The sequence below is a fragment of the Balaenoptera physalus genome (genome assembly GCF_965194825.1).
Source record: "Balaenoptera physalus genome assembly, chromosome: X".
Taxonomy (NCBI): domain Eukaryota; kingdom Metazoa; phylum Chordata; class Mammalia; order Artiodactyla; family Balaenopteridae; genus Balaenoptera; species Balaenoptera physalus.
Window position 1 is genome coordinate 99,773,743 of NC_138903.1, and position 20,085 is coordinate 99,793,827.

Consider the following 20,085-nt stretch of genomic DNA (forward strand, 5'->3'; position numbering starts at 1 on the left):
GAAAATTAGGATCTGGGCTATCTTGCCAACGAACAAATTCAAGGAAAGAAGGGAAGTGAACAAGAGAGAGGTCACTGTCATTTGCTTACAGCCACAGGGCAACTTAGTGAAAGAGCCAGAAGTGGGATCCAAGTTTCCTGGCTCCAGGCACCCACACTGTGCTGCTAATGGAGATGACAGTGATAATAAACAATGATTCTAAAACTTTAGGAACAACAGCAACAAACTTCAGCAATAGGTTCTACCAGCACTTTTTTCCACTGCCCCAGCCAGGTGTAAAAAATAGCTCACATATTCACACACACATTTGCCTGTCTGTCTAAACTTGCTTTTTCTTCTCCGTTCAGATTAAACTGCTCCCATTGCTTTCCTACAGTCTGCCACTTTTGCATTTTGCTCTTTCCTAGCCCATCCACACACTGCCAGCATCCAGGTCTCCTGCACTAAATTTAGAGGGAGGCTGGATGACGGAAAAGCTAAGTAGGGTGAGTCAGGGCCATAGGAAACCTGGAGAGTCTGTTAATGGCCTTAGATGTTGCCAAATAAGCAGTCACCTGCAGTCTGCCTGGTACCTAGCATTTCACTATTAGAGATGTATTTTTTGGTGAGGACTGTACATTAAACTCGTATTAGTAATTAACACCTGTGTGTATGTGTTTCTCAGATCACGGTCCTCTGAGATAACTACCAGAGATCAGGGATCTTAGAGGTCAAGTTTATTTTGGAGAAGTAATACTAGAGTATAAGTTGCTGCCCCAGGAAAGCAGACCTGGATAGTATTCTTCAATGGGCACTCTGCAGGGAGAAGAAGGTGATGAAAATCAGGGCTAAAAAAACCAGATAGCAACTCTGCCTACTAGCCAGTCTTGCTGTGAAGAAAACCCTGATGTAGATTGCACTTCGGGGAGTCCCAGACTAGGTGTTTCAAACGAGTCCCCATTCATAGCCCTAGAGATGGACAAAGGGGAGAAGCTGAGAGTGGATTTCCCCAGAAGACAACATCCCCACTACCCACACCCCCGCAAAGCTCCCCAACCTACCCAATCCCAGCAACACCGTCTTACCTCCCACGAACTGTGCGGCTCCCATGCAACGTCCCATCATTCTGGAGATGAGTTCCTCCATGCAGCAGCCTAGGACAGCAGTCAGTGCCACCAGGAGCAGCAGAGCACAGCCGGCACCTGTCACCACTGTGCACATCTGCCAGGCCAGGCTTGGGATGGCATTGAAGCTGGCATAGCGCCCACACTCTTCCACCATGATCAGACTCTGCCCCTCTCCCCTCACAGGGTAGTTGCACCTCCGGAATGTGCTGAATGACACTGGCTTCCCCAGCTGGGATCCAAAGAGCCAGTAAGGCAGGAAGTAACTGGTAGAACTGGCCACAGCGGTAACAAGGGACAGAAAGGCCCAGAGGGTCCCCAGCAGGGTCAGGCTGCTCCTCATGGTCCCAGGTTTCTCTGCGGGGATGGGGAGATGAGTTGGGTCACAGCGCCAAATGTAGAAACTTATCATGTAGGCTCCATTGGCCTAGTTTTCATCTGCCTGGCCAGTCCTGGGGCTCAGTCATGTGCTTCTTGGCCCTTACTTCTGGATAAGATTATTGCCTCAAGGACCATTTGGGTCCCTATGGGATTCTGCTCTCCAGCACTTTTCCCATCTTCCCTTCCTTCCGCCTGATTCAGAGTTCTATGGTCTCTAGGCTGCCATGGAAGAAGCGTAGAACGGAATTAGTGACTGTTCTGCCCACTCCAAGGCAGCCTGAGCAGACAGCTTTTAGCTCTTGACATCCAGCATGGAACAAGTGACAGGAGGGAGGTCTGAATCAAACCAAGGCTCTCTGGAGACCCCCCAGCTTCTGGTGGAATGGCCTTGTTTGACCTGAAGGCCTGGAAGGAGGCAATATCTCAAGAGGGACAGGAACCAAGTTGTTTTCAGAGAGTTAAGAAAGAAGGAAGATACCTCACAGGGCCTGCCTCTACTCTAAGGGAGAAGAGGGAAGGAGAGCTCACCATGGAGTTAGAGGATGTGCCCATTTGACCTTGGTAGGCTGTCCAGGAGAGCATTTATGTGGCCTTTCACAGTACTACATCAGCTAGGTTAAAATGGGTCAATAAAATAAGGGGTGCCTAGTCTCATACTCTTTGCTTATCACTGAGTGAGCACTGTTCAGTCACTTTTTCCCAAAATCAAAATGGGAGGCACCTTTCCAACCAGTGAGGGTTGTCTAACACTAGGCTGTCTACTAAGAAAACCTGCCTGGTCCTTTGCCGAATAAAGTGAAGAAAGCGTCTCATCTCTCTGAAATGGATCAGGTACCCCCTGCCTGGCAGCAGGAACATAGATCTATAGCTGTAAGGGCCTTTCTGGGTGCCTTTTGGAACAAGTCATCTCAGATTCAAGACAGTGAGAGTCTTTTTAGATCTAATCTCCTCAGCCCAGCTCACAAATGGTTTTCACAGACCCCTCTGTCAAAAATCAACCACTTCCCTCCCAACTCCATTAATCTGCCATTGCTTTCTGGCCTGTTTCTCAATGAGGGCAGCCAGAGACCACACTGAAGCTTGCTGACAGCGCTGTGAACATCTCCAGCAAGCAGACGGTGGGGTTTGTTTCAGAAACTTCTCCATGATTCATCACCACGGCTTAAAGTTACAGGTGGTGGGAGAGGGGTTCAGGGGTGGGGGACTGAATGCACGGGAATTACAGGAACTGGCTATATTGCCAGTGTGGGACATTGTCAGGAGCAAGCAGCAGTTGTACTCAGGGTCTCAAGGACCTTGCCCAGCCATGAGCTCTGTCATAACCATCATCAAACAGTACCTGGCACAGAGCGGGCACTGCAATCCATATTTGTTTAATGAAACCCATTTTATAGAAGCATCCAATTTCCAGGCTGGCAGGGATCTTAATGAATCACCTAATTCAACCTTCTTGTTTTACATATGGGGGAATACAGCCTTGTAAAGGGGGAAATAATTTTCCCCAAGTCACAGAGCAAGTTAGCAAGCAGCCACACTGGAATAAGAAACCCAATCTGCAGATTCCTAGGTCAGTACTTTTGTACTACACAGTGCTAATCGCCCCCCTGCCCTATCACTTTACAGATGGAAACACGGAGAGGAAATGATTTACCCAAGGGTAAAGAACTAGTGAAGTACACTGGCCGGACTAGAGCCCAGTTATTTGATTCTTAGTATAATGCTCTTTTTTCACTCCACCACAATTCCCCTCCTGACACGTATGTATTGTGTGCTGTGCGTTTTGCGCAGGAAGGGAGCAGAGATCATAAATTGCAGGTGCTTACTTTGGAATGTTAGGGCTTGGGAAGAGAGTGCCCTGAGCTGGGCCCCAGGGAATGAGGCTTTGTGCCTGAGAGTGGAGGGAATGAGAGAAAGATGTGATGAGGGATTGAAAGCCAACAGGAGAAGTGAAACTAGTTTTGAGTAATTGCTGTTAGAAAGCAGGTACGCTTGGACGCAATGAGGTAATGCCTCTGCTTGCTATATTAGAGCATGTAAGATTATGGAAAATGCAAGCAGCCCTCTTTTATGAACTTACTTCTTGGTGAAGAAGCCCAGGCCAGAGGATGAGAGGAAACAAGCTGATAAACAGCTGCTGGCTGTAACATCATATTCCCTTCCAAGTCCATTATTTCATATGCTCTGCCCAACAATCTTTTTAGGTTGCTAAGAAAGGTATCGGTAGTACCCCCAGTTTACAAATGAGCGAATTGAGGGTCAGAAAGCTAAGTGACTTGCCCGAGGTTACACAGTGATTCAATGGCAGAGCCATCATTTCCCACTTCTCCTTCACCTGCAATTTTCGCCCATATTCTTCCTCATCACCCCAAAACTGTTTCAATGAAAAGCCTCCGTGGTTTCCCACCCATGATGCCAAAACTGTTTAAGGATGGCAAAAGAATTAGAGGGGAAGGACAGGGAAGGTAGGAGGAAGGCCACTTTCTCTAAGTAGCATGTAACCGTCAGGACCAGGGTATTCACTGTTTCAAGTTTGTAGTCAGAACTAACCCCATATGTCCCCCACAAATGTCATCACCTTGAGATCAGAAGTACCAGTATGACAGCCAGGAGAAGGGCAGAGAGCTTAAGGCAGAGAAAGGGACCATATCAGTGAGTGGTACCTACACTACACTAAAATAGGAGGAGGGCTTCTGACATAAGGTTATCACCATCTGTGACAAAGCAGGATGTTTAAAAAACTACAAGACTGCCAACCACTGTTACCATAATTTCATTTTTAAAAAATGGTATTTTGAAACCAAGAGGTAGGAAGGCAGAATTACAAAATTCCTTTTAAACAAAATAGGTGTAGCTTAAGAAAAACTCATTGGCCTTCAGAATTTAAATACTTTCAACTTCAGGAAAAACTCATTGTCCTGTTTTCATTTAGAATGAGGATGTCCAACCAAGCTAGTTCACTTGGGACTGAAGGATGTGGGGCTGTCAAGGATGAAACTAGGAAAGTCCCAAACTTGGATGGGTTAGTCATTCTGTTTAGGACTAGAAGGGTGGTGAGTCAGCACTATCCACGGACAGCAGGTTGAGAATCACTGCCACAGATCATTTTCTCGTGTTTTCTCTCCAGGACCTAAACGATATAAAGTTAAAAGTGACCATGGAATTAAATAATGGAGAGATGAAATCTTTATATTTTGAAGGTAAACCTTTCTGAATCATAGGCTTGACTTCATGTAGTCAAGAAAGAGAGGTCAGGGATCCAGTTGCTCAGTATTTTCTGTTCACAAAATAAGCCCCAGCCCAGCTTCTCCTGTGGCCAGATAAGGAGGCAATGGGCCATGTGCCGTCTGCATGTACATTGCTACATGTTCACATGTACAGGACAGGGAAGTACATTCAAGCAAATGCTTTGAGTTACTGCACCACCTGCAATGGAGTAACCTCCCTTCATGACAACCCTCCAAAGCAATCCAAGTTCATTCCCAGGGGCTCTCCAAGTCTCTTTACATTCACATTAATAAAAGTCACACACAATGCTATACTTCACTCTATCTTTATTCCTCTTGTGTATTTCATGTAGCAATCGCTTTGTTTCCCTGTCCTGGAATGCCGAGCCACACAGCCACACTGGATTTCAGAAACCAAGAACTCACCCTGGTGCTCCTGCTAAGTGGTCCAGTAACCAGGTATTGATAGGATTGCTATTGACCCCCTCTCTTTGGTTACATGGTCCCTCACCCTTAGTTGCTCTGTCTCCTAAATGGGTCACATGCCTGTTTCTGGGAGCAGTTGTATGAGATGCAGTGAGTGTGGCTAGAAAGTTATAACGACCAGGGTGGAAGTATGAGGTCTGTTCTAAATTTGCTGTTCTTACTAAAGACTAGTGGTAAAGATACAGTGGTCATTCTAACACAGACTCATGGATAGAGGTCATTTCAACCTGTGAGATGCAGGAAACCCACCTAAGCCATACATGTCAAACAGTTATCTATATTGCTTTCAAAGAACTCTAGAGAAGAGAACTCTACAATTTTTCTCAGTAGCTTGACAACTCTCACTGTCAATGAATCATTTGTTACGTCTCATTTTAAACCGTTTTCTGGTACAACTTAAGGCCAATTCCTTTGGTCGGGGCCTCAGAGGGAATGGAGAACAGCTTGGCCACTGTCCTCCAGACGAGAGCCCTTCATCAACACAGATTAATTCGGATTGCTGGTAGCTTACCTTTAGACTTTTTCTCCCCAAATGAGCACTCCACCTCTCCCTGTGGTGTCTCATTGCCAAGCCTGTAATCATTTGTTCGCACCTTTTCACTCCCATGTGTACCTACTCATATGTGGGCACTTACTTAGTATCAGTGAAACTGGAAACATTGCTCTTATATTTTTCTTGGTGGAGAAAAACAAACCAAATTCTTCCAATACCTTACCTCCTCCCCAGTCCCCACAGAAAAAGACTCAAATCCTTTTGTTCTCACTCAAGCTTGTCATACAACTTCTGAGTTAAGGACAGTGCTATCTTGGCTAACAGGGTCCAGGCAAAGAAGCCGACGAGTTAATGACCAGAATGTGAAGTGGTCAGAAAGGGAGTCTCTGACTCGCATCTGCTGAGGAAAATGTGACCGCAACACTACCGGTTTTGGACTGCTTTGTGAGGAACAGCTTTGTTGGCACTGGTGCTGGCAAAGGAATATGAACGGACTTTCTCCTCACGCCCCTAGACTGTGCGCATAGCCTACCTGCCAACCCTTTTACAGATACGTCATGCTCAGTGTTGGAACTTTAGGAAATAAGCAATATGCACAGGCATATGGTTCCAGTGGGTAAATAGAGTCCTACTCCAGAGAAATGGCTTGCCATTGTATCAAATTGGATATATAAGCAACCTGACTATTCTAGATCTTTCTGCTTCAGACGCAGCCTCAAAAAGAATCTACGACCACTTCCCAAACATTTCTCTCTTTATTTTCTGCCACCTGAGTTCCCCAGAAGTTTCTCCTCCTCTGTACATCTCCACAATGGGAGTGTCTCCAGGTTCTCCTGTGCCTGAAATCATCTCATAATTTATCTACTCCCAGAACTTTGTTTCCCATTTGCATCCCGGTGACTTGAAGAAGACCTCACTTTTTGTAAGCTTTATTGAAGTATAATCGATATATGAAAAGTTGTACATATTCAATATATACATCTCTCTGAGTTTGGACGTATGCCTACATCTGTAACATCATCACCACAGTCAAGGTACTAAATATATTCACAAACTTCCAAAAGTTCCTTGTAGTGTTTTGTGGGTTTGCGTGTGTGCTAAGAACACTTAACATGAGATCTATCCTCATAATGAATTTTGAAGGGCATAGTGTTAACTATAGGTACAAAGTTGTGCAGAAGATCTCTAGAAGCTATTCATCTAGCGTAATTGAAATGTAAACCTATTGAGAAACAAATCCTCATCCCCCCTCCCTCCAGCCCCCGGCGCCCACCATTCTACTCTATGCTTAAGAAGACCTTGCTTTCAGTCTAAGTCTTGTCTTTCAAATCCTCAGCGTTCTTGCTTGCTGATTGTCTTTCTAAGCCTTCTCCCTCCTTCCATCCTCTTTTAGTCTGGGGTAGAAAGACTAGCAAAACTAGCTGTGTGGGGTTTGTTTATTTATTTATTTGCATTGCTCCATCCTGAGGTGAAGATGTTCACAAGCAGGTAAGGCACTAGGAGGCAGGAAGCCAGGGAGTGAGTGCAGAGAGAGGCCCAACCAAGTCATCAACAGCCTAGAAGGCCAATTCGAAATAATCAAGTTGGCCAGGCAGAGACAGAGAGAGCCCATAAAAAGAACCTCCATGTCAAGTCCTGGGCTATTCCCTTTCTCCCGGGTCTGAGGTTAGAAAGGTGGGAATGGGAATGATTTCCCTAAATTTCATATGAGTTTCTCCCTTCTTTGTAAAAAAAAAAAAAAATACTGCTCACTGAGTTCTCTGTCTGTCTTCTGCTTTGGAAAGTGGCATATCAATTAGAGATCTTCACCCCAGTTCTTATTCTGGCTGGAACGATGCCACCACCTTTAGTGATCAATTGATTGGCTAGGAGTCCTATCTCACTGCTCCAACAATGGACTAACTGGTAAAGCATTTCCTCACCCCCTTAGGTTCATAGCCCCAGGCCTGCTATTGTTGCCCCGTAGTCCCTCTACCCATGGCCTCAATAGTGAACAAAATGCCACCATAGCCAACCTCCCCCATTCAGTGAATCTGGCCAGTGTAGGAAGAAGGTGGGCTGAGTGCTTCTCCTCTCACTTCAGCAGACATGAGAGGCAGCCTGGCATATGAAGGGTGTTTTTCAAAAAGGGGTCCCTAACCCCTCTGCATCAGAATCACCTTCAATGCTTGTCCAAAATGCAGACTATGACATCCTTTTAGGATTCACTGAATTAAATTTTATGGGATTTGCATTTTTCACAAATCCTCAATTGATTCTGATGGAAATTAATGATTGAGAAATACTCTTTTAATGGACAAGAGTCCAGATTTTAGAATCCAGATCTGGGATAGGGTCCTAAAGTCTGCCCCTTACAGGTTATATGAACTTGAAAGGATCAATGAAAACCTCTGAGTTTTAGTTTCATCTATAAAATGGAGATGATGGAACATAAAGTTCAAGTGAAGTAACATCTGTGCTATGTATACCTAACACCAGGATAGGTGTTCATTCCCCCACCTATCAGAGAAGACTCCATTCTCCCATAAGTAATAGAGAAGACTCAAAGTCACCCAAGAAGTAGAATATCATTCCTCTCCCCTTTCTCTGCTAACCAGTCTTTCAGTGATTTCTCCTCATCCCTAGACTTCTGTTTTCTGTTTCCCACCACAAAACAGAATTATCTGGCCCAGTGTTCCTTTCAAGAATGGATTTATAGTTAAACTATTTCAGGTTTTTCTGGAAATCATCATGCTTTGGCACACAGTAGGAACTCAAATATTTACTGAGTGAATGCAATCTTTTATTTCCAGCCCAACTCACTTTAACATCTGCATTTCAGTTTAACCCCAGCACCCCATTTCAGTACCATAACCCCAATTTAGGCAAGTCTAAGAGATCAACCCAGCATATCAGCAAACCCAATCCACTTTTATTTCAATAGACAGGTCAGAACAAAATCCTTCCCTCCACTCCCACAGACATGGACTTCCTCTACTCAAATTACCAACTCTCCTGGGGAAACCAACTAGCATTTAACCCTTAGGTCTTCACACCATGTCAATATGAAATAGGAATTCAGCCCTGATTCCTCTTAGCCTCTGTGCAAACAACAGACTTGAGGAAGTAAAAATGCACCAGGCTGCCTTTGAGAAGAAAACAGATTCTCTGAGCTGTGAGATGAAAGGACAGGAAGCCTGAGAAAGGAAGGGGAGAAGGGGGGGTTGAGCAAGGGGAGAGCAAACAGTTTCTTATCCAGCTGTTTCAATTGCATTTGGCCCAAGTTGCAAATTTACCTTCTGACCACGAAGGCTGATTGACTTGTTTCCTCTCTTCGGACTCAGATCTGAGAAACAACTTCTCCTTACAGCTTGTCAGAAGGGGATGGGAATCCCAGCTGCTCTTTGCAGTGAAGCCTGAAAATCTTGCTTTACCTTTGGGAGAGAGGGGCGGAGTCCAACCTAATGGGAATTAACTCCAAACACGCTGGAGGCTTCAAAGTCAGCCTCAGACATGCAGGCACTTGAAGTAGCTTAGTGGGCACTGAGTCCCCCAAGTCAGCTGTGTGTGAGTGTGTGAGTGTGTGTGTGTGTGTGTGCCTGCCCACATTTGAACTGCGTATCTATCTCACGTCCTCACCTGTTACTGAGGAATAGAGGTTCTCCCTAACTTCCAAAGCCCTAAATAATCTCACCATGTATATTAGGTATATTAGGTTCTCCCTAACTTCCAAAGCCCTAAATAATCTCACCATGTATATTAGGTATATTAGGTTCTCCCTTACTTCCAAAGCTCTAAATAATCTCACCATGTATATTAAGTTCTCCCTAACTTCCAAAGCCCTAAATAATCTCACCATGTATATTAGGTAGCACCTAATGTGGCTGGAAACAACTCAGAAGACACATGCCTGAAGGGAGTAAGACAGAATAACCTCTTTTTCCCAAACTGATTTCCACTATGTGATAGGGAAGGTGCTCTCACAGAGCAACCTATGGCTCAAGGATATGACAAGTTTACATTTCAGAAACTTAAAATCACACATTGAAAAAGCTTAATAATACCTTTTAAAAAGTAACAGTACTACCAAAAGTCAGTGTCTAACTTATCCCAAAACACCAATAACTGTTTTTGTGTTTGAGAAAAGAGCTGAGAAGACTGGAGATTAATGGAGCTTTGCCTAACACTCTGCTCCAACCTGATGTCATCTCTCCCACCTATAATGTCCCTGGCCCTCCATATTTATTTTGGTAAACTTATTACCTTCTACCTTGTATTAGTTTTTTGCATATATGTCTCATTTCGCCTCTGAGTTGCCTTGTGAACAGGGAACTTTACTGAACAAACTGAGTTAGAAGAAGGAATGGTAGCTGGCTTAACTTAATAGAGCATACTAGACTGATCCAAAACATCTTCGCTTCCATAATGGTCCACTTGGCTTCTCAGAACGCAATGAAGGTTATCAGGTTTGTTATCTAGCATTTTGTGGTAACAATTCAAAATATGAGAGTAAATGAACCAGCAGTTTAGCACATTCATTGTACCCTGATAATTTAATGTAGTTGCTGAAGTTTTTCCTGCGGGCATTCTCTCTTTTATCAGTGATAAAGCCTTATATTCTTCTATGCCTGCTTTTGTCTATCTTGCTACTTTCCATCAGTAGTTTCTAACCATTTTTTTCTGCCCCAACACACTGATAAGCCACATTCCCATCTGTAATAACGGCTTACTATGTCAGTTTCTGGGGGAGGAAGAGATGACCCCATAGGTGGAAAGTCAGACTTTCAGCAATATAAGCTCCCGAGATAAATTTTATAAACTCCCTGATCGTGTGCCCTTAAGAACGACGGCTTAAGATATAGGGCTATATAAAAAGAAATGCTAGACCCTCTCTCATTAAAAATAAGTCAGTATTAACAGACACATTATAACTGTGTGTGAGACATGGATGAAAATTTTGACATCAGAAAGATAGTGATTCCACTCTATGCACTGATAAATATTGCCTTTTGCTTAGTGGCTACACCTGACATTTGGGTAACTGATCCCTACTTGCAACTCTAAGAGCTCATTTTTACTTACCTCTTTTTATCCTCTTTTCCCTGTGCCTGCAGTTTCCTTAAGTAAATACTACGGAAACTTAAATGTATGCTAAATAATGATCAAATTTATTGGGTAAAGTTTTGCTTTCTGTTGTTAATTTAACAGTTGATAGTGGTCTCAGGAAAAAAATTGCTGGTATCTTGTGGCTCTTGATATAGTTTCATCTAAAAATGCTTTTCAGCCATGGTTCCAGAAGATCATATGGGAAGGATTGAGAAGGGAACACTTCTTGTTATTTATTTAGGGGAAGGATGATATATAATATTTTAATAATGCTAAAATGGGCATTGGTCAGGGGCCCAGGGAATACCTACATTCTGCCTTTGATCAGTATGGAATAAGAGATCCTGCAAAGACAAGATATGGTGATAGGTGATTCTGATACATATTCCCATCCCCCATTCCAAGTTTGCAAAACACTGCTCTATACAATAGAATTTCCCAAGCAAAATCAACACTCCCACGACATTTTGCAGTCTAGACAAGGGGTCAGCAAGCCAGAGCCTGTGCTGTGCACCAAATCCAATAGGCTGCCTGTTTTTATAGTTTTATTGGCACAGAGCCACAACTTATTTACGTATCATCTATGGCTGTTTTCATGCTACAACTGCAAAGTTGAATAGTTGTGACAAAGATCTTATGCTCCACAAAGCCTAAAATATTTACTCTTTAGCTATTTACAAAAAAAAAAAAATGCTGACCACTGGTTTAGACCCACACCGATAGATTATAGTAGAGACATTAAGTTAATTGTTATGAGAAAGGCATTGAAAAAGGAGGAAGGGAAAGTGAAATAAAGAGAAGTGCTGCTTGCTTTCAGCTTTGTTAAGGTGCCAGTCAACCCTTACCAGTCCTTTAGAATCTGTGAAGTTAACAGCGCACTAGAGATCAGTATAAGCCAAATATTCGGTCAGCTTGCGAAAATGTATTTCTCTGTTAACTGATTATCCTTTGAACCTGTGTTTATGTGGTTCTCCAATATGCCTTAAGTTTTTTTAACTGACCATTTTATTGAGATATAAGTCACATACCATGAGGTTCACCCTTTTAAAGTATAGAATATGGTTTTCTTAGTATATTCACAAAATTGTACACTCCATCACCACTATCTAATTCCAGAACATTCTCATTACCCCAAAAACAAACCTCATACTTATTAGCGTATAACTTAATTTATTTATTCCTCTTTTGTCAGAGCTGCTTCTTCTTTGGGGGCTACTTGTTTTTTTTTTTAAACTTTCTTATTAATATGGCTCTATGTTTTGTCCTAGTCTTACAGGAAGGGACCATTTATTTCCAGAGGAGTCCCATTGCCCTTGAACTTTGGAGAATTTGCACTATGTGCTTACAAATTTAAAACCACATAGACTCCATGACCTGTCACCCATGCAGGTTGAATATGGAAGGTACACCTTGCTTATACTATAGTTTCAGTTCTAGACTGAAAACCTAGAGATGAAACTTATATATTTCTTTTTTGTATAAAACTTGGAACTGACAACTCTTTTGGTGAATGTCCTTATTCAGCTCAGAGGATGACCTTATTAGTGTTGTGATGTGGTGTGCAGGTAAATATTTAATAACTGGCTTCACATGGCAGGGGAGCAAGAGAGCCCTGATTGGTGGCATTTGCTGATCGCTGTGTTGTAAATACTCCCACCATGGCCAATTTCAAGCTACCAAATTGAAGTCAATGAAAGTGGAGTTGGGAAGACATACACACAGTCTACTCTCGTGAGCTGGTACAATCCAATTCCAGCACACTACTGGAACTCAGATTCAAGGAATTACTTCAGTCTTGGTTTGTGTAGATTTATAAGCTATAAACAATACTAACCAAAATACTATAGCTATCATAGTTGTTTATGTGTTGCACACAGACTTCTTCCCACTCTCTATACACTATATTAGCTGGCACTGAAACATTTCCAAAATATTTTGCTGCCCCAACTTACAGCCTTTAGAGTGCAATGTGTGTATTATTAAGAAGTAAACCAAAGATAAATTGTTCATAGATCTTGCTGCCTGCTTTAACAACTTTTGAGATAGTATCTTTATTATATTTATAATAGATTAAAAAAAAAAGGTCGCAATCCCTTTTTTAAAAAAAACTTAAAAATGTACCATATTTTTAGTCCAAATTGTACAGTGTAAATTAAACTAAATTGCATTATATTAACCACGATGAGCATCTTTCTGTAAGCATATTTATATTGAAATTAACTTTCGAAAAGAAAAAATATGGAGAAAATTTGTCAACATATTAAATGAAATTCTTTTGAGTCTTACTTTTATTTTCAAAAGTCCTATATATTAGGTGGGGAGGATCCACCACCCATGCTGATTGTTTCCCTCTTGGAGAAAGACAACCTGCCAATAATTACTTATTAATTGCTAACATGTGCCAGGTTCTGTGTTAGGTGCTGGAAACACAAGAGTTAAGAAGATAGACAGGATCCCTTATGACTTTTACATTCTACTCAAAGAGATGCAAAAGATTAAACAAACAAACAAACATGATAATAATGGACAGTGATGAATATTGAGTAATTTAAAAAAGAGTGATATTGATAGAGTAATGAGGTTGAGGGAGACCTACCTTAAATAGAGGCATTAGGGAAAGCTTCTCTGGTGAGGCTTGGAGCTTAAAAGCTGAAGGATGAGAAGCAAGAGAAGAGCTGGAAGAAGTTGGGTGAAGATTGTAAATTCAAAGGCTCTGAGGATGGGAGGATCTTGGCATGTTAAGGAACAGAAAGGCCAGTGGGGCTGGAACATGGTGAGCCAAGCAGGAGTGGTACCAGGTAAGGCTGGAGAGGTAAGCAGAGGGCAGATCATGCAGGGATTTATAGGATTTCCTTTTAAGTACCATGGCTAAGACCACACAACTTCATACGTACTTCTATGAAAGCAGGAGCAGCTGCAAGGAAACAGTGACCATCATCTATTTTTATCTCAGGGTTTCTGACGTACTCTTGTTCACAGATTTGTTAGTAGTAAACTGAGGTTTATTACTTAGGCCTGAGATTTACTACTTTATCACTTAAGCTGCCTTGACCTAGTCTAAGTCATTATCCTCACCAGTCTTTGACCCTTGACCCGCCTTTCTGATCTGCCCAGCTCAGAGCAATGGGAAGACACTGCGTGGTTTAAAGGATTATCTGATTTATATTTGAAAACTGTCTTCTTTTAAAGTATAAAAATTTGTAATATTAGCATTTCCAGGCCCCAGGTCTTCCTCAAAGCTTTCATCTTCTCTCGGAGATCATCTTGCATTTACAACAGCCAAACTTCACTTTTCATTTCCCTTTTGGCCCCTGCATTCAAGGTACCCCAGTGCTGACTAATTATGAGAGATTGATTTGCCTAGGAACAGAAGGTCCACTCTCTCATGCTCCAGTTAATCAAAGTTTGACTAGAATTCTATTCCTAGGGCAGTGTCCTAAATGATGGTCCACACAGCTGAAAGAACAAACGGTCTCCTCCCAAGTCTTTCAACAGTATTTCCTCTGTCCTTCTCCACCTCACCTCTCTTACCACAAAGCCATCAGTGTCTTTTGAAGCCTTCCTAGCACTAAGACCCCTATCTTCACAGTTGGCCAAACCATGTGGGAGAGTGGCCTCTGGTAGCATAACTGATTTTCTAAACCACCCTGATTCATTTTCCAAAGGATAATCTAACTGGGTTATGAGTTTCAGTGAAACAAGAAGCAGCATTCCAGAACCAAGAAATCCTTGTTATCCTTGCCTCTGATTCCTGAAGCAAGTCACAGAGTTTTGTCAGTTGGGGACCTCACTCACAAAGATTTGTTTCTGGGCATCCAATTGGTTATCACAGCATTACTACACTTTCCTGGCTTTGCTGAATGGTGTAGCCAACCAGGCTGCTCCAAAACACCTGAGCAATCACACTGCAGAAGGACATTAAAAGAGCTGAAAGGATGAGTGTACCTCCTGCCAGTTCAGTGCTGGCTTAGAGGCTGAAGGAAAACTGAGGGTTACAGGATCACCAAAAAATGCTCAGGAAATGAGATGTAGAGCTCAGGAAATACACAACAGCCTTTTCCACAGGGGTAATCTGATAGGGCTAGTGGCTGGCCAGTGGAGACAGTGCTACGAGCCAGACTACTTGCCCACAAAATCCCATGAAGCAACAGCTGCAGGAAGGAAGGACCACACAATAAGAAAGGCCATTCTCTATGAACCTCGGCTTTGTTCTCTGGGTAAGTATTTGGCTACTGGGGTAAAACCACCCCAGGGCATATCTGAGCATTTGCCTAGTGACCTGCAGTATATACCATGTTTTCTTGGCAGCTGTGGGTAAAATACAATTGGCAGCCAAAAAAACTTTGTTCATTCTCTTCCTGGGATGTAATTCTGCTTTCTGGGGACACCATAGGCACATCTGTGATTCTAAAATGACTTCTATCTAGAAGACCTGCCCACAAGGCTGCCGTCATGGATATTTGCTGGGCATTTGGAGCAAACATTGCCTAATCTTTGCAAGCAGGACTTGCCTTTTACTTAGTAACTGACCCTTAAATTTGAATAGTAAAGTTGATCCTCACAACAGCCTTATGAAGTAGACATTACCTCCATTTTCAGGGCAGAAAACTGGGGCTTAGAAAAGTTAAACGATTTTCCCAAAGCCACAGAGCTCTTAGATGACATATTCAGGAAAACACTTGGAGACAGAAGACAGGTTGCATGGGAAAAGAGGGGAGGGGCCAAAAGGGGTATGAGGGAAAGGAAGAAATATGGCATGAACCCTACATTTCTGCTTTGAGAAACCGGGTACATGCAGATATCCTTTATTAAAATAAGAATAAAGGCAAATTGCAGTGTGACCTCCCTACACCCCTTCTCTTTGGTGATGGGCAGTGAAGAGCAGGGAATAGTTGAGTTCAGCTTGGCTATGAGGTTAGAAGCATCTCTGGAACATCCTAGTACATAGTAAATAGTTATATGAGTCTGGAGCTCAGAGGGAAGTTCTGGACTGAGAGTTCAAGTGTGGAAGACACAAGCCCTAAGAGTAGATTACAAGACCAACGTGTTTGTCAAACATTATGGCCAAGGACATGAATAACCCTGATAAAGGTTATCCCCACATTTAAAGGATGGGTAAAGAGACAAGGACCTATGAAGGAGACACAGATTGCTCAGTCCTTCCCTTACCATCCTGTTTCCCACACACCACAACCTCTCAAGAACAAGAGCTGGCTCAGGAAGAACTGGCTCAGGAAGGATGTGGGGATATGGAGGTTGAGGCGGACAGTGGTTAAAAATCCTTCAGCGTTAAGTGCTTTATCGACCAACCATTGTCTGGAGGTAACCAGGGGTGAGCTGTGAGAAGCCAGTCTCACTCAAATGCGACAGTATTTCCAGCTTGTTTAACAAGTCTCTTTCATTTTTAATGAGTTTTAAGGGGCCACTCAGTAGCTGATGCTTGCTGGGCTTGGCAAAGAGCCATCAACTCTGGTACCACCTGGTTTTCTTTCTTGAGTTTAGAGAAATTTCGAGGAACGGCAGGGAGGCTGAATGCAGGTTCAAGCACCTTGGATTTGACCTTGAACAGTCTCCTGTGCCTTTCTCCTTTACTCTTGTGGGATACCACAAGCTAAATTAATGCTGTGGGAATCACTCCACAAATCAAAGACTCTCTGTTTGATCTTGGGGAGTCACTTATATCCTTCCCAGAACTTAATTTTCCTATCTAGGGAACGATTTTAGAAAATTAAAAACCAGCCTCATCCACAGTGGGAACAGATCATTTATTAAGTTCCAAAATGACTTGGAGGACATTGTCGTCAGTATTATACTACTGATGGAACCATTCTGTTCATTCTACAATGAATTGTTGACCATTTGTTATGTATCAGGCACTGGAAATACAGTGATAAATTGTATCAGACAGAGAAGGCCCTTGCTCTCACCAAGCTCACATTCTAGTGAGGAAGAAATTTTTTAAAAAGTGAACAATTAATGAAGTAGAATGATAAGGTCTAAAGCAAAAATAAAATTTGGTCATAAGATAGGGTGTTGGGGTGGGAATAAGGGCAACTTTAGTTTAGATGAAGTGGTTGGGAGAGGCTCCGAGCTAGTATTTGACAAGACATGAAAGATCAGAAAGAGCCAGGCATGCAAAGAGCCAAGGTAAAAATCTTCCCCAGAGGGAAAGTAGAGGCAGAGGACACAGAAAATTAAGAGGCTTTAAGTCATAAAAATGCTCGGAGTGTTTAAGGAATTGAAAGCAGATTAAGGACAACTGGATGTCCATAGGCAAAAGAGAGAAGTTGAACCCCTACTTCACTTCACACCATAAACAAAAATGAACCCAAAATGGATTAAATATCTAAATATAAGAGCAAAGAACATAAAATTCATAGAAGAATACTTAAACATAAACCTTCTTGACCTTGGATTATGCACTGTGTCTTAGATATGACACCAAAAACACAAGCAACAAAGGAAAAAATAAACTGGACTTCATCAGAATTAAAAACTTTTGTGCATCAAAGGATACTATCAAGTTAGTGAGAAGAGGGAATTCCCTGGCTGTCCAGTGGTTAGGACTCTGTGCTTCCACTGCAGGGAGCCTGGGTTCGATATCTGGTCAGGGAACTAAGATCCCACAAGCCATGCAGTGCTGCCAAAAAAAAAAAGAAAGAAAGAAAAAGAAAGTGAGAAGACAACCCATGGAATGGAGGGAAATGTTTACAAATCATATATCTGGTAAGGGCCTAGTATCCAGAACATATAAAGAACACTTACAACTCAACAACAAAAAGATTTAAAATGGGCAAAGGACTTGAGTAAATATTTCTCCAAAGAAAATATGTAAATGGTCAATAAGCTGGTGTGAATGTAAAATCATGCAGCTGCCGTGAAAAAGAGCTTGGCAATTCCTCAAAAAAGTTAAACACATAGTCACCATATAATCCAGCAATTCTACTCCTACCTATATGCCCCCCCCAAAAAATAAAAACAAGTATTAAAAAATTGTGCATGAACATTCACAGCAGCACTTTTCATAGTTGCCAAAAGGTTTAAACAACCCAATTATCCATCAATTGATGAATAGATAAGCAAATTGTGGTATAGCCATCAATGGAATATTAATCACCTATAAAAGGAATGAAATTCTGATACGTGGATGAACCCTGAAAACATTATGCTAAATGAAATAAGCCAGACACAAAACATCAAATATAATATGATTTCATTTATATGAAATGTCTAGAATAGTCAAATTTATAGAGACAAGAAAGAAGATTATTGTTTGCTAGGGGCTGGGGGGAGGGGATGGAGGAGTGATTACTCAATATGCATTGTTTCTTTTAGGAATGATGAAAAATTCCAAAACTAGATAATGGTGAAGGTGTCAGTGTCACAGCTCTGTGTTTATACTGAAAACCATTTTAAATGAGTGAATTGAATGGTATGTGAATTATATACCAAAAAGCTGTAATCACAAAAAAGCAGGCTGTTATAGGACAATAGTGAGGGAAAGTGATAGAAGGGGCAGAGGTGTAAATTACCTGAGGATACCATCCTCCTAAGGCTTCATGCAGATCTAAGGCTTATAATGATAAATATATGCTGAGCAGCTTCTTTGGCCTCTCTGTGCTAGACCCAAGGTCTCTAAAATCAAAGATCAGAGAACCCTCTAACTCGGGGAAAGAGAATACTTTTCCTAATTGAAAGTAATGGAGAGAGGATACAGTATGCTTGTTCCAAGGACATGGAAGTTTAATGGTTCCAACTGCATAACATCAAAAGCTCTACTGTCCGGAACTGTGGCTCAAGGATCCCCTTGCTAACATTAACAGCTACATTTTATTAAATCCTTACTCTGTGCCAGGCATTATGTTAGATAAATTCGTATAGGTTATCTCATTTGATCCACACAACACTCCAGTGAGGATTTTACACACTTGTATCCCCAATTTGACAACTGAGGAAACTGAGGCATAGCTGGGTGAAATCCTTGCCTAAGATTTCATAGATAAGAAAGAGTACCAAAGTTCTGTCAATCTAAACTTGCTCTAAGCTCCACATCATACTACCCTGCCTCCTCTGACGCCCAGGAGTGCTACTCTTTGTGGTGTTAGAAGAGGGAGCATTGAGATCCTTCTAGAAGTTAGGGGTATGCTCCTAACACCTTTTATTCTTTCTCTGGTAAATTTAGTGGGCTAAATAGACAACATTTTGGTCAACCAGAGGTGTAGCTGGCTGCTTTAAAGGAGATAGGCAGAGTTATTAGAAACGACCTGTCTGTCCACATTCATGGTGCTGCTTCTCTGACCCTTTAAGGTCTGTGAGAAAAGAGAAGAGTATGTTGGTCATCAGAGTTCAGGCATTGTTTCCCTCATCACATAAACAACTTTACTCTAGAACTGTAGCTTAAAGGTGTCCTTAGATAGCAATCATTGCTAAAAATACTAAGCATTTACTATCTAGTAAGCACTGTGGTAGTGCTTTTACATAGTTTATCTCATTAGATCCTGACAGCAACCTTGTGTAGGAAATACTGTGTTATCCTCTATTTTTATAATTGGAAGTACTGAAACATAGCTAGAACAGACTTGTCCTAGATCTCTCAGCTCGTGAAAATACTGAAGCCAATATCCACTTTCAGTCAGTCATATCTCAGAGCCCTTGACTTTTTAAAGGTTTTTTAAAAAAAATTATAGTAAAAACACATAAGTAATAATTTCCACCTTAAGCATTTTCAAGTGTACAACAGTGTTAAGTATTTTCACATTGCTGTGCAAAAGATCTCCAGAACTTTTTCATTTTGCAAAACTGAAGCTCTATACCAGTTAAACAAAAACTTCCCTTTCTCCTCCCCAAAGCCCCTATTAATCATCCGTTTACTTTCTATTTCTATAAATTTGATTAGTTTAGATAGCTTATGTAAGTGTATTTCTACAATATGTCTGTTTTTGTTACTGGCTTATTTCACTGAGCATGCTGCTTTCAAGGTTCATTCATGTTGTTATCATGTGACAAGATTTCCTCCCTTTTTAAGGCTGAATAATATTCCACTATATGTATGTCTTAGTCTGTTAAAGCTGCTACAACAAAATACAGTACCATAAACTGGGTGGCTTAAACAACAGATATTTATTTCTCACAGTTCTGGAGGCTAGGAAGTCCAAGATCAAGGTGCTAGCAGATTTAGTCTCTGGTGAGGGCCCACTTCCTGGTTCATAGATGGCCATCTTCTCGCTGTGTCTTCACTTGAAAGAAAGGGCAATGAAGCTCTTTAGGGTCTCTTATATAAGGGCACTAATCCCATTCATAAGAGTTCCACCCA

The 20,085-nt window shown here is 41.8% G+C and overlaps 1 protein-coding gene across 5 annotated transcripts in view; it reads right to left on the reverse strand.

The window, feature by feature from the left end:
- Positions 1-9,215, reverse strand: part of LHFPL1 (LHFPL tetraspan subfamily member 1) — a 57,503-nt gene extending 48,288 nt beyond the window's left edge. For 4 of the 5 annotated variants that reach the window (XR_014258549.1, XM_082445604.1, XM_082445605.1 and 1 more), the window contains exons 1-2: positions 8,963-9,215; positions 1,065-1,460 (exon numbers count right to left, since the gene is read on the reverse strand). Coding sequence is in view for 4 of the 5 variants with exons in the window: in XM_082445604.1 (XP_082301730.1) it covers positions 1,065-1,446 (382 nt within the window). In the remaining variant the exon portion in view is untranslated. Of the gene's footprint in view, positions 1-1,064; positions 1,479-8,962 lie in introns of those variants that run through there. The other variant, XM_082445603.1, reaches the window with a different exon arrangement.
- Between the last annotated feature and the right edge of the window lie 10,870 nt (positions 9,216-20,085).